Source organism: Manihot esculenta, chromosome 5, assembly GCF_001659605.2.
Source record: "Manihot esculenta cultivar AM560-2 chromosome 5, M.esculenta_v8, whole genome shotgun sequence".
Lineage (NCBI taxonomy): Eukaryota > Viridiplantae > Streptophyta > Magnoliopsida > Malpighiales > Euphorbiaceae > Manihot > Manihot esculenta.
This window is the reverse complement of record NC_035165.2, coordinates 6,859,315-6,876,162: the sequence shown is the minus strand read 5'-3', so window position 1 is coordinate 6,876,162 and position 16,848 is coordinate 6,859,315. Positions and strand designations below refer to the sequence as shown.

The 16,848-nt window shown below is 26.9% G+C and overlaps 1 protein-coding gene across 1 annotated transcript; it reads right to left on the bottom strand.

Moving 5' to 3' along the window:
* Positions 1–81: 81 nt before the first annotated feature.
* LOC122723677 (protein ELC-like) lies at positions 82–1,111 on the bottom strand. Its single transcript, XM_043956773.1, has one exon. It carries the CDS (start codon positions 1,108–1,110, stop codon positions 82–84), a length of 1,029 nt encoding a protein of 342 aa, XP_043812708.1. The 5' UTR covers position 1,111.
* Positions 1,112–16,848: the final 15,737 nt, after the last annotated feature.

Below are 16,848 nucleotides of genomic sequence, written 5' to 3'. Positions count from 1 at the left end.
AACAAAGTTGAGACTTGATCAGAATTTTTTTTTTTTTTTTTTTAAATGTGTTCCCAATCTCTTGATGATCATAATCAATTTTCAAGTGTTGTATTGGCCAATAGCCACCATTGATGAGCAGTCGTTTTGGATTGAACGTGTCAGGAGCATAGCTCTATATGAGAACTGCTCTCTCGCCAGCACTCTCACTTGCTTAATATATGCATCAAAAGGCACTGCTCCTTCCTCAACTGCCTTGTCCAATGCATATATCAAATCCTCTATGGCCCAATCTGCGCTAAAGCATTCAATCTTCAGTTTTGATTCTTCATCTGCAGCTTCAAACGCCTCCGCTTCATCTTCTCCAACAGCAGCCGAGTTCGCACCATTAACTCTCAACCAGTTCATTACCACATCTGCTTCATCCACCAGCCTCGTCACTTTGTCCTTAAGGCTGGACTTCTCCTGCTCAAGACTACTGATCATGTTTCTAGTTATAGTCTCTCTCTTGATCAGTTCCTCCTGCAACTTAGACAAGTCCTCCAATTCTTCTTCATTTTTTACCAGAAAGGCCGTCATATCATAGTGAAGCATACCCGAAAGACGGTCAAGAGCCTCCATCTTTGAGACAAGGGAAGGGTGAGTGAAGCTTGCGACAGCAGAGCCATAAATGAAAGGATGGTCGCGACTGAAAATCCTGACAAGGTTACGAACAAGGTCGATGAGGTTGCATCGAGGGAATATCCAAGTTTGGAGATAAGGAGAAGAGGTGGAACCAGATAGGTCAACAAAAGGGTGGTCTCGATGAATTGGGGTCATCGAATTTGCCAAAACAAAGACTAAAGGAGGCATGTAAGGGTATTTTTCATGGAGCCAAATGGTGAGAGGTACATGAGGGGTATACCTGGAGACGCGGAGTTCTCCGGTGACGTTTAGAAGGTTGACGGCGGTGCCGTTGTTGTGGGTGAATGTATCGGTGGAAGGGGTGAAACTTGGATAGTCCTGGATTAGTGAAAGAAGGTGTTTTCTGATGAGCCATTTTTGTTTAGGGTCTGGGTAGGATAATGCATGAGGACTGGTACAAGAAAGCGCAGTATCAATGAATTGGATTGAAGATGCTGGTGGAGCCATTGAAAGAATGAGAGAGCTTTAGTCTATCAAGATTCAATCCATGATATAAATCCATTCATTTCTATATAAAAAGACCATAAAATTTGGTGAAGTCAATCCTGCCTGGAAGTTTTTTTTTGAGCTTGAGGAAGCTTCCTATATTAAGCCTGGGGCAATTGGACTCAACAACCAAAGGTTTTTAATGTAGACTTACTCCATGGTTTAAACTTTGAGCTCAGCAATACAGGCTCAATGTGTTAAATTATCAAACACCTAATATACAAAGATGAGCCAGAACAATAGAGGAAAGAGAACAACTTAGCCCAGGCCCATGAAAACTTGAGCCTAGTTTTCATTGGGCAAAAGGGTCCGGGGTTTGGTTTTCTTTTCCATGTCTAGATCATCTTTGAAGAAACCAGAAAAGCAATAAAAGAAAAAACTAGCTGCAAGATCAAGGGTTTGGTTTTCTTCTCGAGAATGACGCTCAGGACCAACTCTTTGTCCAACAAAAGCAAAATATGTCATCCCTTGTTCTTTCTATTTTGTTATGATTATTTTCTCTTTTTTCTTTCTTCTTTTCCTTTTGAGTTATTTATGCTTTGGAAGTTTTGCCCACCTTTCTTCAGCATTATACTTTATGGCAACTGACAATAGCCTTCCTATGTATAAAGATAACAATGAATCAAATATTTTTAAATACTGACGAAATTTTATAATTATAATTAAATTTAAAATAAATTTAATTTAAAAAATAATACCGTGATAAATTCGATTCAAATTTTATTTATGAATTCAATTTACAATAGCCTTTCATCACATGTTGAAATTTCAACGATGGGACAAAAGGGAGAGACGCTATTTTTTGTCATTTGCTATCTCTCTAAACCTAAGGCACCTTTTGCTTAAATCTATGCCGTATTTAATTTATATCTATATCATTTATTTTGTACATTGTTGGTTATATTGAAACTCAAACCTTAATTTATTATATATAAATGAATTAAAATATTAATATATATATATATATATATTTAATTCATTAAATTAAAATTAATTTTTTTTCATGCTGAATTTTAATATTAAGATTTAAAACCAGACTAAGTGGGTTGGACAAAATAAATTAAAATAAAAATAGTCAATAATTAAGTTTATTATTAGATTATCTCAAAATTAATTATTATATTTCTCAATTTTTAAAAAATAAAAAATTTCATTTCTATAATTAAATTCTATCAAATTTAAAGTATATTATTTGCGTGTTCTTGAATGAATGTTTAATTTAATAAAAACAACATACATAATTTAAATGGTTGAGTTTCAGAAAATAAAAAAATATATATTAACTTTTACGTAAGTTAAAGAAAAAAAAATTATCCTTTATTTTTAAAAATAAAAATTTTTCCTTCAGCTCTGATTCTACATTGCATGTTTATAAATCTTTAAGAGCTCGTCATAATTTATTAATCCCTCAACCTTATTAGCTAAATTTCAGGATTATACTTAATACTATAAGGAAAATAAAAGACAACGATAAAATTTATTAATTAAACTATAATCGATCATTTAAAAAATATTAATTATTAAATTATTAATGTTATTGGTTAGATTTATAAAGAAAAAAATATAAAATGGTAGGCAATCCCTCTGACACTAAGTGAATAGAAAAAATGCACTAAATGACTTAGAATTTAAGTAATGTTTAAGAATAGCATACATTTACTTTTGTATTTATTCTCCTTTTATACCGTAAGATAAATGACTTAAAATTTGAGTAATGTTTAAGAATAGCGTACATTTATCTCTATACTTATTTTTCTTTTATACCGTATGAAGGTGAGAATAAATATAATATTTTTTTATTATCTAGCGTTGATATCATCGGCTGCTTGACAAGGGATATCGCTAGCTAATAAGTTGATAATCTCGAGATTACAAGTATAATGGGATACGCTGAACTGTATCTGTTAATGGTAACTTCATATAGAAACTGCTCTATCGAGAGAATGGTGAATATTGATGATGCATTATAGTGTTTAAATTTTACTTCTGTCGAACTGAATCATGTTTTTTATTTATTAAATTTTTATCACGTAAAATTATCTCATAATTATAATTTATAATTTATTTTGAGTGATTATTATAGGGTGTAGTCATTAAAAAAACATTTTTTTCTTTTGTTAGTATCTTATGCCCCGTCTAGACATTGAGATAAGAGTTTGACCAATTGGTAATTAGTTCCTCAAAACATAGCAAAGAGGTTGAGGAACCCTGAGTGATTATTATACATATTTTTCACTTTCACTTTTTCTTTTGTTAGTATTTTATGTATACTTAAAATTATATTGCAAATCACCCAGAGTTCCCAATTTAAATTTCACTTTCACATCTCTTATCTAAAAAAAAATTATCTTATACATATTTTTCAAATTGTCCTATATATTATATATTAATTATTATAAAATGACTTATTATGTCACTAATTCATCGAAAATCATTATAAATATGTCTGTTTTTCTGTTACTAAATGTTTTTTATAACAATAAAATTTATTGTAAAGTACATCGTTTTTTTTTTGTCGTAACTTAATTTTTTATTATAAAAATATTTTTTATTAATTAATTTTTTTAAGAGTTTCAAATATAAAAAAATATAAAAGTTATTTTTTAAAAAAATATATTTTCTTGAAATAAACAGTGTAAATAGTAATAATATACTCTATAAGGTTAAAAAAACAAACTTGAATTTAATTATTTTACAGTTAAATTATTTATATCAATGTTAAGTGACAAATTTTTTATATGTAATTTATTTTAAAAAATAAAAATAAGCAAACCAAACTGGACTATTGAATGGGACCCATTGATTTTGGTTCCAACTTAGAAGTGGACATGTAACCGACTCTCTTAGTATAAAGTTTTAATTCAATTAAAAAATTAAAATTAAACAGTCTCATTCTAAATTTAACTGATATAATTCACTATTCAAATTGGACATAACCAAATCTAATTTTGCAGGTGACGAATAATTATGTTTATAATAAGAGTATTTTCTCCGTATTATAATTTTTATTTATTTTTTATTTTAAAATTATTATTCACTTTTATTTTTTAAATTATAATTAATATATAAATTAATTATTACCATTCTATTTTATTTTATTTTATTTCTAAAATAATTTGTCATTAATTATTATTTTTTTATATAAATATTTAAAATATCTCTTAATATTTAATAAAATTTAATATTTTTAAAATGGATAAAATTAAAAAATTAATAAAAAAATTTATCTCTTTTAATATATATAAAAAAATAAATTTAATAAAAATTATAAAATAAAAAAAGTAATAAATTATTATATTTTAAAAAATTTAATTAATTCAATTTTAATTATGTAATCATGTAAAAGTCGAGATGCATTATGCTAATTAATTGCAAGCTAATAAAGCTGTAGGCATTCTAAATTTGTGGCTAGTGATCACAATTCAACAATAATTAATATTTCCTATCTATAATTTTTTTTTAAATAATAATTAGATATCAAAAAATTAAATTTCGAAACTTTTTAAATTTATTCAAATACATTTATCACCAAATTAAATATACAAATTTATTTTATCCATTAATCCTTTCACTATTAACATTTTTATTTATTTCTTCAATTGAAAGGAGAACAAGGACAGCAGGTTTAGGACAAATTGTAGACATTCATACCGCAGCTTCAAATCACCTTTTCTGTTTCTCTACTCATATCACTCCATTATAAAATTATTCTTTAAACTAATAAATTTTACTTTTTCAATATGCATTAAAAAAAACCTTTTCAATAAAGGATAGAGATTTTTATTACTCCCTTTCTCTCATAATTTATTTACTTTATTTTTATACATATACGATTTTTATTTTTTATTAACTTTTCAATGATGTATATTTTAAAAATATTAAATTTTATTAAATATTAAAAGGTCTTTTAAAATATTTATTAAAAATAAAATAAAATAAAATTATAATAATCAATTTATATACTCACAGACTTAATATGATGGTAAGTGCATCTAAATAAATATGAGAAATCTTAGATTTTACTCTCTCGATCTCAAATCTCCATTTCAAAAAAATAATCAATTTATATATTATTATAATCTAAAAAATACAATTAAAAAAATAAATAAAAATTATAAAACAGAAAAATTATTACAAATAAGAGAAAAATAATGTGTTTCATTTTATTGATAACATTTTACTACAACGATAAAAAAAAAAATTAAAAAACATTCTTGGATCTATCCAAGTTCAACATATGCAGCTTGCATTGGGCTATACCCTTATTTGCATGTTTTATTTAATTAATAAAATGATATATCCATCATATATCAATTAAATCACTAATATTTCAAGCGACCTAATTTTTCTATAGACGGCGCTTTAACAGAGCATATGCACTCATTGTTTACACAAGTACAAGTTTTGCATAAACATTTGTTGGGACTGGTACAATCTTGAGTTGTATTACACTTGAGATTAATCACTGGACCCCTATCTGCTTGGGCAGCAATCTGCAGCTGCAAATCATCTGCATATACAAATTAAGTTTTACTTATTGTAATGAAAATTAATTATCATTACTATATAAATGTATGAACATGAGAAAAACGAATAGATGAATACTTACAAGAGGGAAGAATTATCAATATCAGAGCAACAAAAAAAACTAGTAACTTCATGACCGAAGAAGTGGATGCCATCTGATATTTTAGGTTGATAGGAAGAAGCGCATATTCACCCTTAAGAATCATATCCTATTTATAGTGAAGTTATCTAAATTTAAAAACAACGATATAAATATTCTTCTAATCAAATCGCAATCAAATTTATTAGGTATGAATTAATTTTGATATATCATATAGAGGAACGGATTTTCTTACCTAATGTTAATTATAGTAAATTATTTGAAAAATCCCTAGTTGTTTTAATTTTTAGATTTTTATAATATATATAATCAATTGATTGGTTAATTTCAAAAAATGAGAATCATAATATGGTAATTTACAGGATTTTAATTTATTATGGCCAGATTTAGCTGCCTTTTAAGGGATTTTAATTTATTATGGCCAGATTTAATTGTCTTATATAACTTAACATTTGATATATCATATATTTCTGTTTTTTTGAAAATATATAATATAATATAAGCAAAATGCTACTAAAAGGATAATTATAAAAAGTTAATAATAATTATTATAATCAGAAGATACAATTAAATTTTGAAAATTTAACGGTAAGTTACAACACAATTTATCAATTGAAGTTTAAAAATCGTATACAATATAATTTTAAAATTTTATTTTATTAATAAAATATAGATAATAAAATAAATATTTTTATTCTAATAATATCATTTTTTAAATTATATTATTTATTTTTTGTTTCCATATACATATTTTTAAATTAGTGAAAATCTAAAAGTGTCGAAAAATAAATATTTATAAACTAAAAAAATATAACATTTTATTTTATTTAATATTATTAATTCATATGAAGAAGAGTTTTTTATATTTAAATAATACGTAAATGATTTATATATAATTTATTATTAACTTTTAAAATTAATTTAATTTTATTGATTATAATTGTGAGGTTGACTCTATTATATAATATTTAAAATTTTTATATAAATATAAATTAATAATTATTATTATAATTAAAAATAAAATAATTAATATAATTAAAAGATCAATACAATATCTAATAATTTTATATTATCAAAACTATTATTTTTATATTTTTTATAATTAATTAATATTTTATTCTAATTTTTTATATAATTATTAATAATTAGAAGATCCACTTATTATGGAATAATTTAATATTAATAAAATTTTTGTTTTATATTATTTTTTATAATTATTTAATATTTAAATGTAAATCTAGTAATACGATATATGATAATTATTTTAATATTTTTAATTAATATTATTATTTTAATAATTTTATCTAAAATTTAATTTAAATATTATCAAAATTATTAATTTTTAATAATTATCAAATAAAATTAATTAAACTCATCAATAAAAAATTTAAATATGCATTAATTTTATATGGTAAATATTTAAAATTATTTTTAAAAATTATTTAAATAATAAAACAACTATCCATATTAAAATTTAAAATCAATTATAAATAGTTAAATATAAAGTTAAAATCGACAATCCTATTATCCCTCCCTCATTCCACTTTTATAATTTAATCGGTTAAATTAATTAAGGTGAAAATAAGACGATAAAAGTCGAGATGAATTCCGCTAATTGCATAATTTAATTTGTATATTTTATTTAATTAATAAAAAGATATGCCCATAATATATCAATTAAATCATTAATATTTCAAGCGACCTAATTTTTCTACATTAAAGAGGGAGCTTTAACAATGCAGGTGCACTCATTACTTATACATGTACAAGTCTTGCATAAGCATTTGGTGGGACTGGCACAATCTTGAGTTGTGTTGCATTTGAGACTAATCACTGGACCTCTATCTGCCTGAGCATTAACCTGTAGAGGCAAATAATCTGAATATACAAATTAAATTTTATTTTCTTATAATAAAAATTAATTATTATCACTATATAAATGTTCGAATATGAAAAAAAAAATACTGATAGAGAAATGCTTACAAAATGAAAGGATTATCATCATCAAAGCAACCACAAAGGGTAAGAACCTCACGATTGAAGAAGTAAATGCCATCTTATATCTTAGATTGATAGGAAAAAGTGTATATTTACTTTAAGAGCCATATTCTATTTATAGTAAAGTTATGTAATTTTTAAAATAAAAATAAAAATATTCTTCTAATTAAATCACAACCAAATTTGGTAGGCATGAATTAATTTTGGTAAGTTGTTATATTATATAGAGGAACATATTTTAATTTATTATGCCGAAATTTAGTTGCTTTTTAAGGAATTTTAATTCATTATGGCCAGATTTAGTTGTCTTTAAATAACTTTAAGTAGAATTTAAGGCTTCTCAGATTTATTAAGATGCACTTATCATCAGACTAAATCTGTAAATACGCCTTTAAATAACTTAACATTTGATACGTGATGTTGTAACCCAGGTTTCTTCACAAACACTCCGGATCGGACACAAAATTGATTCAGAGTTATTAAAATTACCAAATTATAACTGATACGTGACGTTGTAATCCAAGTTTCTTCTACGGCACAACAATTTGCCGGATTGAAGAGGTCTAGTTTTTCAGTCTATATACCAGAGATTACGTTTTACTATAAAATGATTAAAAATGCAAACAGATTTCCTGATGTGGAAGATCAGCGTAGGCCGCAACCACGGAGCATACTTATAGTGTTTTAGTTTTATTATAGAGGTTAGAGTTCCTGCAACCTTAACCTGTGATTCCCAGAGTTAAGTCAGAGTGAGGGGGAGAAGAAAAGAGTGCCGTCAATACGGACTTATAAAGTAACAGTATAATATGAGAAATAAGAAACTTACTATATTTTTAAAAATTAAGAACTGATACAGAAATCTGGAAATGGAGAGAGAGTACACAAAGGAAATGTAAAGAGAAACTAGAGAGAGAGAGAGAGAGAGAGAGAGAGGGATTACAAGTGTGCCTTCACAAGGGGAGAGGCTCCCTTTTATATAGAAAATTTCTAAGCTTTACTGTTGAGTCATGGAAGTCTTTACTGTTGGATCACGCGGGCTTTTACTGTTTATGAATAGTGACTTGTTTGCTCCTTTTTACTGTTGGTAAATAGTCTGTCTGTTACTTTACTATTGGTAAACAGTGACCTGCCTGCCACCGAATCTTTACTGTGCTGGATTTTAATCTGATTATGAAGATGAGGTATCCCGCTTCTTCTTTTCTTTTCCTTTCTTTTTTACTTTTTCTTTCTTTTTCTTTTCCATTTTTACTTTGTCAGTCTTGCTTGTTAAGGGAAGATTCAAATCAAGATTTTTGGAAAGAAAAATTCTTTGCAAGACTTCCTTATTTCTTAGGAGAAAAAGTCAGGAACAATATAAAACAACAATTTGGTCACCCAATACCATATAAAAGATTAACATATGGCCAACTGGTAAGTATAATTCAGAAAGAAGGATTACAAATTTATCAGGATTTAAAGTTACAAAGAACCTTAAAATATGAAATGCATAGGACTAAGCAAGAATCTTGATAGCTGGAAGTATGCCGTAACAGTCATTTTCATTACTATCGCATGAAGATGCCAGATTTTCGGAGGATGACGTCTCGGACGCTATCGACTCCGTATCCGAACTAGACTGTTTTTTAGACTTTCTCCTGCTGGATTTTTTCTTGACCATCTTCTTACTGGAAGACCGTTTTGATGATTCTTTACTGCTGGATGACTCTTGATTTAATTTTCCTTTCTCCGATGAAGTAAGTTGATTATACATTTGCTGACAAATCAGCTTAAACTCTTCAGGGTTTTTAGATGCTGCTAGTAAGGCCTGGCATTGGGCCTTTTGGGCTCCAAATGATGGCTCTCCTTGCAGAGTTAATTTTCCAGCATAAGACACAGTAGGAAACTGTGCTTTTTGAAGTATCCATTGCTTTACAACCATCTCGGTGGTGGTATTTCTGAATGAACCCCACCATTTGATTTTATGTTTTCTGACAATAATAGGTATACTAGTTCCTGATGAATACTGAAAATCGAAGAACCATTGGTATACCCAGGGAATAAAAAAGTTTATGCAGAAATACATCTAAGGGAGGAATATATTTTTCATTTTGAGGAGGTTTATAATTGGTTTTAAAATACTGATATATTTGAAATACTTCGGGTGAAATATGTTTGTTGGTATCAGAGCCTAGGAATTTTTGCATGGGAAGGAATCTATTATACAAGATTTTGAAACTATATATTTTGGGTATGCCAATTGAACCCATTTTAGCCAAAATTGTTGAGGCATCCTAGGGTATAACAGGTAGTGGTCGCGACATATTTCAAAATCTTTAAAAATTGATCCTTTTCTATGTAAATCGGCAAGTACAGTAAAATTAGATAATTCAGAGTGTTCAGAAATTAAAAGAGTAATAAATAAAAATGAACTAATATTGGAGGATTTTGTAAAAGCAATAGATGAATGGGAAATTCCTAAAGTAGATAAAGAACAGATTTATAAAATCCCAAAGTTTAATGTTTTTAAAACAGATTATGTAATAAAAACAGAAGAAAGCGATTTTCAGTTAAATAAACCTTTTGAGAAAATAACTCTTTTATCATCAAAAACATTAAATTATCTTAGAAGTAAAAAGTATAAGTATATTCATATAGGATTAATCCAAGTAGGTATAAAACCTTTAACTAGGGAAGGATTAAATACTAGTATTTTAGCAGTAGTAAGAGATGCAAGATTTCTAAATTTCCAGGATTTTTTATTAGGATCTATAGAAACTAGTTTAAGTGAAGGACCAATATCTTTTGAAGTATATCCAGATATGACCATTTCTTTAAATGATTTAAATATTTTAGATAGTATAGTTTTAGAAATAAAAACTCATAATTATAAGATGAAACAAGGATCTATTCCGATAGCATTAATATATAAAATTTATTATAAAGCGATGAATTCAGCTTTTGGAACAAAGTATAAATTACAACAAGAAGGGGAGAAATAAGATTCTTACAAACAGATTTAACTAAAACAAATACAGTAATTCCTAAAACAATTCAATGGAAAGATATAATTTTGCCAGAAAAATGGATATTAGAGGGTATAGTACCTCCACCAGAACAAGAAAGGATAAAACCAAATACAAGTTTAAGTAGGATAGAACAGTTTGAAGATGGTAAAATATCACTAAAATTTAATAGTAGTATGAGTAGTAGGTATACAGGATCTTCGTCCTCTGAAATAACAGAAGACATAGGAAGAGTTTCAAACCTACCATCAGTAATATATGCAACATATAAAGGAGATGAGCCTAAACTAATAATTCAGACTATAGTAAAACCCAGATTTTCTACATCAGATATCCCGGATAGATATCATAAAATGAAAGGAGTTGATTATAGTTCTTCAGTACCCCAGGCAGTATATAACGCTGTAGAAAATTATTTAAATCAACAAGCTGAAATAGCACCTTCATCACCAGAATCACCTTCAGCATCTGCTATAACAGAAAACATAAATAATATAAATAGGGAATTAAATGTTCTTAGTAAAGAGAAGATTGAAAAGAAATTTTTAAAGGAAATAACTAAGACAAAAAATTTAAGAAAATTAAATAAGATTGTTAAAGAAAATAATTTTGAAAAGTTAAAAGAAGAATATTTTGAATATGTTAATAAAGTAGGAAAAATAAAATTCTTTGAATGGTTTGAATTAAGAAAAATAAAAAGCATAAATCCAATAACAGTAAGAGATAAGAGGCCAGAATGGATTATAAATGACAAAGTAATTTTCCACCTAAAACGATTAGTAAAATAAAACATGGAGAAAATGAAATAATTTGTGCACCATATAAAATAGCTAAAGAAAATAATACAGATAAAAAGGTAATAGAACAAAATAATTTCAGTAACGCAAGTTTAATATGTATAGGTACTCAATTGAAAAAGTTAGAAAAAATTTTAAAAGAAAAAGAGGTAGAAATAGAAGAGAAAAAAGAAATAAAACCACATATATTTAAACCTTATCAGATATCTAGTTCAAGTCAAAAGGAATTAAAAACTAATAAAAATGAATTCTTGCAAAGTCTAAAAGACCAGTTAAGTAAAATAGAAACTTCAGAATCAAGTAAAAATATAATTCCAGAAACTCCTCAATCTAGAAATATAAATGTATTAAAAGGAGAGTCAGGATCTGAAACTGAGCAAAGTCAGCCAGATTCAGAAGATATAAAGCAATTTGAAATAAATCCTATCTCACATAGAGAAATAGTAAGTAGAGCACCAGATTTAAGATTAATGGAAAAGTCAAATATTACATCTCAGTTTAAATATAATGCTTCAACAGTATATGAATAGAACATAGATGGATTGTCTGAATATAATATTTTAAGTTTACTCCAACAAATGACAATGGCAGCCAATGCATATAAAACCCAGTTTTTTGCTTCAGACAGAGCAATAGCTGAAATAATTATAGCAGGTTTCACAGGGCAATTGAAAGGTTGATGGGATTACCATCTAACAGATATACAACAATTAGAAATCTTAAATTCAATCCAAGTGGATAGTGATGGTGAACCCATATATAATGAATTAGGAGAAACTATTCAAGATGCAGTATCAACCTTAATCTTAACAATTTCATTACATTTTATAGGAGACCCATCTCTTTTAAAAGATAAAAATGCGGAATTGTTAAGCAATTTAAAATTTAAAAAATTAAGTGATTTCCAGTATTATAAACCCACTTTTCTATATATAATTCTTGAATTTTATTTATTATTTCTTTATCTAATTTTAACTCATTTAGTTTTTTATTAAACCTACAAAATTTAGATGTATGACCCTTTTGCCCACAATTAAAATATATTAAATCTTTAAATGATTTTTTATTCTGGGTCTTATTTACTGAAGTTCTCTTCCTGTGCCTTTTATAGGGTTTATAATCTTTCTTTTTATAATATTCTTCCTTACTTGGTTTTACTATGTATTTTTTCTTGTAATATTTTTCTCTTTTATAATATTTTCTTGGCTTAGATTTAGAACATTGACCATTACAACTTTTATCTTGGGTTATTCCATAATCAAACTGTTTACAAAAAGATCTTCAGAATAAGAAATAACAGGAAGTGAGAATCAGATAGATGAGTTAGGAGTTAGCTCGTCAGAAAAATCAATAAATGTTCTAACTAAAGAGCAAAGCTCATTGTTAGAATTAATAAATAATATAGAAGATAGCAGTACAAAGGAAAAGTTTCTTAAAAAATTAATAAAAAGTTTTGATGAAACAGAAGAGATTAAAGATACTATTCCCAAAATAGAAAAACAAACTTATGATTTAACTAAAATATTAAATAAAAATAAGATTTTTTCTTGTAATATTTTTCTCTTTTATAATATTTTCTTGGCTTAGATTTAGAATATTGACCATTACAACTTTTATCTTGGGTTATTCCATAATCAAACTGTTTACAAAAAGATCTTCAGAATCAGAAATAACAGGAAGTGAGAATCAGATAGATGAGTTAGGAGTTAGCTCGTCAGAAAAATCAATAAATGTTCTAACTAAAGAGCAAAGCTCATTGTTAGAATTAATAAATAATATAGAAGATAGCAGTACAAAGGAAAAGTTTCTTAAAAAATTAATAAAAAGTTTTGATGAAACAGAAGAGATTAAAGATACTATTCCCAAAATAGAAAAACAAACTTATGATTTAACTAAAATATTAAATAAAAATAAGAAACCTAAAGAAACAATATCTATAGGAGAATTACAAAAAGAAATCAGGATGGTAAAAGCTGAAGTAAAAGATTTAAGGCATCAGCTTCAAAAAGATTCAAAAAGAATAAAATTCCTAGAAGAACAATTAATTTCTGGATCATCCTCCTCATTTGAAGAAGTAGAAGAAGAAGAAAATGAGAATAATAAAATTAGTCAATTAGATAATGAAGAAATATATAATAATTTTATTTTGTTATTACAAGAAATTACTTCCAGAAAATACTTAGTAAAATTAACTATTAAATTATCAGAGGATTTCAGAATAGATACTATAGCATTATTTGACACAGGAGCATATTTAAATTGTATCAAATCAAGTTTGCTACCTAAAAGATTTTGGCAGGAGACTAAAGAAAAATTAAAAATAGCAAATAAAACTAATTTAAATATTCTAGGAAAAACAGAAGCATTAATAGTAAATCAGGATTTAGAAATAAAAACTATATTTTTATTATCCCAACAGATAAATCATATGGTAATATTAGGAACCCCTTTATAAACCTAATAACACCTTATTTAGTAAAAGATAACTGTATAGAAATTAAAACCAAGAATAAAAAGATTAGAATAGATTTTACAGAAAAACCTAAAACAAAAAATCTAAATTTAATAAAAGCACATTCTATTAGGACAATAGAAATAAATTCAATAATAAGATCAAAGACAGAGGATTTAAAAGATTTAAATAATAATGTACAACTAGAATTAGAAATCAATTAGAAGTAAGTTTATAAAAACCAAGATAGAGGAATTAAAAAATTCTATGGAAAAAGAATTATATGCAGATCATCCTAATGTTTTTTGGAAGAAAAAACGGCATATGGTAGATTTGCCATATGAAGAAGGATTTAATGAGAACTCAATCTCAACTAAAGCTAGACCAATTTAGATGGCACCTGAATTATTAGAGCATTGTAACAAAGAAATTAAAGAATTAGAAGATAAAAAATTGATTAGCAAATCCAGAAGTCCTTGGTCATGTGCAACTTTTTATGTTAATAAAAGTGCAGAAATAGAAAGAGGTACACCAAGGTTAGTTATAAATTATAAGCCTTTAAATACAGCATTAAAAAGGATTAGGTATCAAATACCCAATAAAATAGATCTTTTAAAAAGGTTATATAATGCAAATATATTTAGTAAATTTGATATAAAGTCGGGATATTGGCAGATTCAGATCGACCCTAAAGATCGATATAAAACAGCATTTACAGTTCCCTTTGGACAATATGAATGGAACGTAATGCCTTTTGGATTAAAAAATGCACCTTCAGAATTTCAAAGAATAATGAATGATATTTTTAACCCTTATTCAAGTTTATATAGATGATGTGTTAAATTTTAGTCAAAGTATTGAAGAACATTTTAAACATCTAAAAATGTTCTGTATGATAATAAGGAAAAATGGATTAGCCTTAAGTAAAACTAAAATGAATTTATTTCAGACTAAAATCATATTTTTAGGACATTATATAGAACGATGTATTATTCAACCGATTGAAAGGACGATGGTATTTGGAGATAAATTTCCTGATGAAATAACTAATAAAACACAATTACAAAGATTTCTAGGATGTCTAAATTATGTTATAGATTTTTATCCAAATTTAAATAGGATGAAAAAACCATTACATGACAGACTTAAGAAAAATACTGGACCATGGACTGAAGAACATACCAGTATTATAAAACATATAAAATCACTAGTAAAGGAAATTCCATACTTATATCTTCCTAATTCAGAAGCCTTTAAAATTGTAGAAACTGATGCTTCAGATGAAGGATATGGAGGAATTTTAAAACAAAGAATAGATGGTAAAGAAGAGATAATCCAGTTTACCTCGGGACACTGGAATTCTGCCCAACTGAATTATTCTACAATTAAGAAATAAATTTTAAGTATAGTGATTTGCATAAATAAATTCCAGTCTGATTTGTTAAATCAAAGGTTTCTAGTCAGAATTGATTGTAAATTGGCAAAAGATGTTTTAAAGAAAGATGTTAAAAACCTTATCTCTAAGCAGATTTTTGCCGGATGGCAAGCTATTTTGAGTATTTTTTATTTTGATATTGAGTACATTAAAGGTAGTCAAAATAATATTCCCGATTTTCTAACTATAGAATTCTTACAGAAAAATGGGAAGGAAGAAGAATAAACAGAAGGAAATAAAGTCCAGCTCCAGTTCTCCCACTAAAGCTCTTTCCGAACAATCGGAAAAAATCATGGAAACCGTTGTAAAACCTTCTGAACCCAGTAAAACCACAAATACCCAAGATAAAAACCCAGAAGATTTAAAGAGGTGGATAGAAGAACTAAGTAAATCGCCAGAGGTAATTAAAGCATTACAGAATGTAGCATCCTCATCAAGCTCAGGTATGAATTCAAACCCTAAAGCGATCGTACCCGTTCATGGTATGACTAGTCTGTCTCAAACGGTAGACAGTAAAGACAAATCAAATCCGTTGATGGCTGTGGGTTTGCCAAAAATCCAATCTTCTCATGGGTATAGTTTTCATAAATGGATTATAAAACCACTTTTTGATTTTGAAATTGTAATTGAAAATGGTTATAATAATATAAACCCATGGGTAGTCATTAAAAAATATTATCTTGAGAATTGGTATTTTCTTCCCAAAGATTTTTTAAAATCTCAGGAATACTATTCAAGTATCTTAGAAGAAACAGATTCTGTAAAAATAAAACATAATTTTGATAAGAATGATAAAACATTGGTAGCTTATTCTTCTTTGCAAATAAAAAGGGTTATCCATCCAAGAGACTGGCCAACCCCCAATTTATATACAAAAATAGCATTTAAAACTCTAAAAAAGCATTCTACTTCTTATAACTATTTTGATTATATGGATGCTTGGGAAAATGTTTTTTGTATCCAAAATCCAGCCCATACTCATTCCTGGTTGATATATTTTGACCAGTCAAAAATTAAAACTACTATCCAATTTCCAAATTGGTTTCTAAAATGATGGCAGTATAGAGGTATATCGGAAGAGATTATTTCATCCGAAGTATTTCAAATATATCAGTATTTAAAAACCAATTATAAACCTCCTCAAAATGAAAAATATATTCCTCCCTTATGTATTTCTGCATGAACTTTTTTATTCCCTGGGTATACCAATGGTTCTTCAATTTTCAGTATTCATCAGGAACTAGTATACCTATTATTGTTAGAAAACCTAAAATCAAATGGTGGGGTTCATTCAGAAATACCACCACCGAGATGGTTGTAAAGCAATGGATACTTCAAAAAGCACAGTTTTCTACTGTGTCTTATGCTGGAAAATTAACTCTGCAAGG

Excerpts from the sequence above, each read along its gene's own strand:
- LOC122723677 (XM_043956773.1), bottom strand. The coding sequence starts at position 1,110 with ATGGCTCCACCAGCATCTTCAATCCAATTCATTGATACTGCGCTTTCT.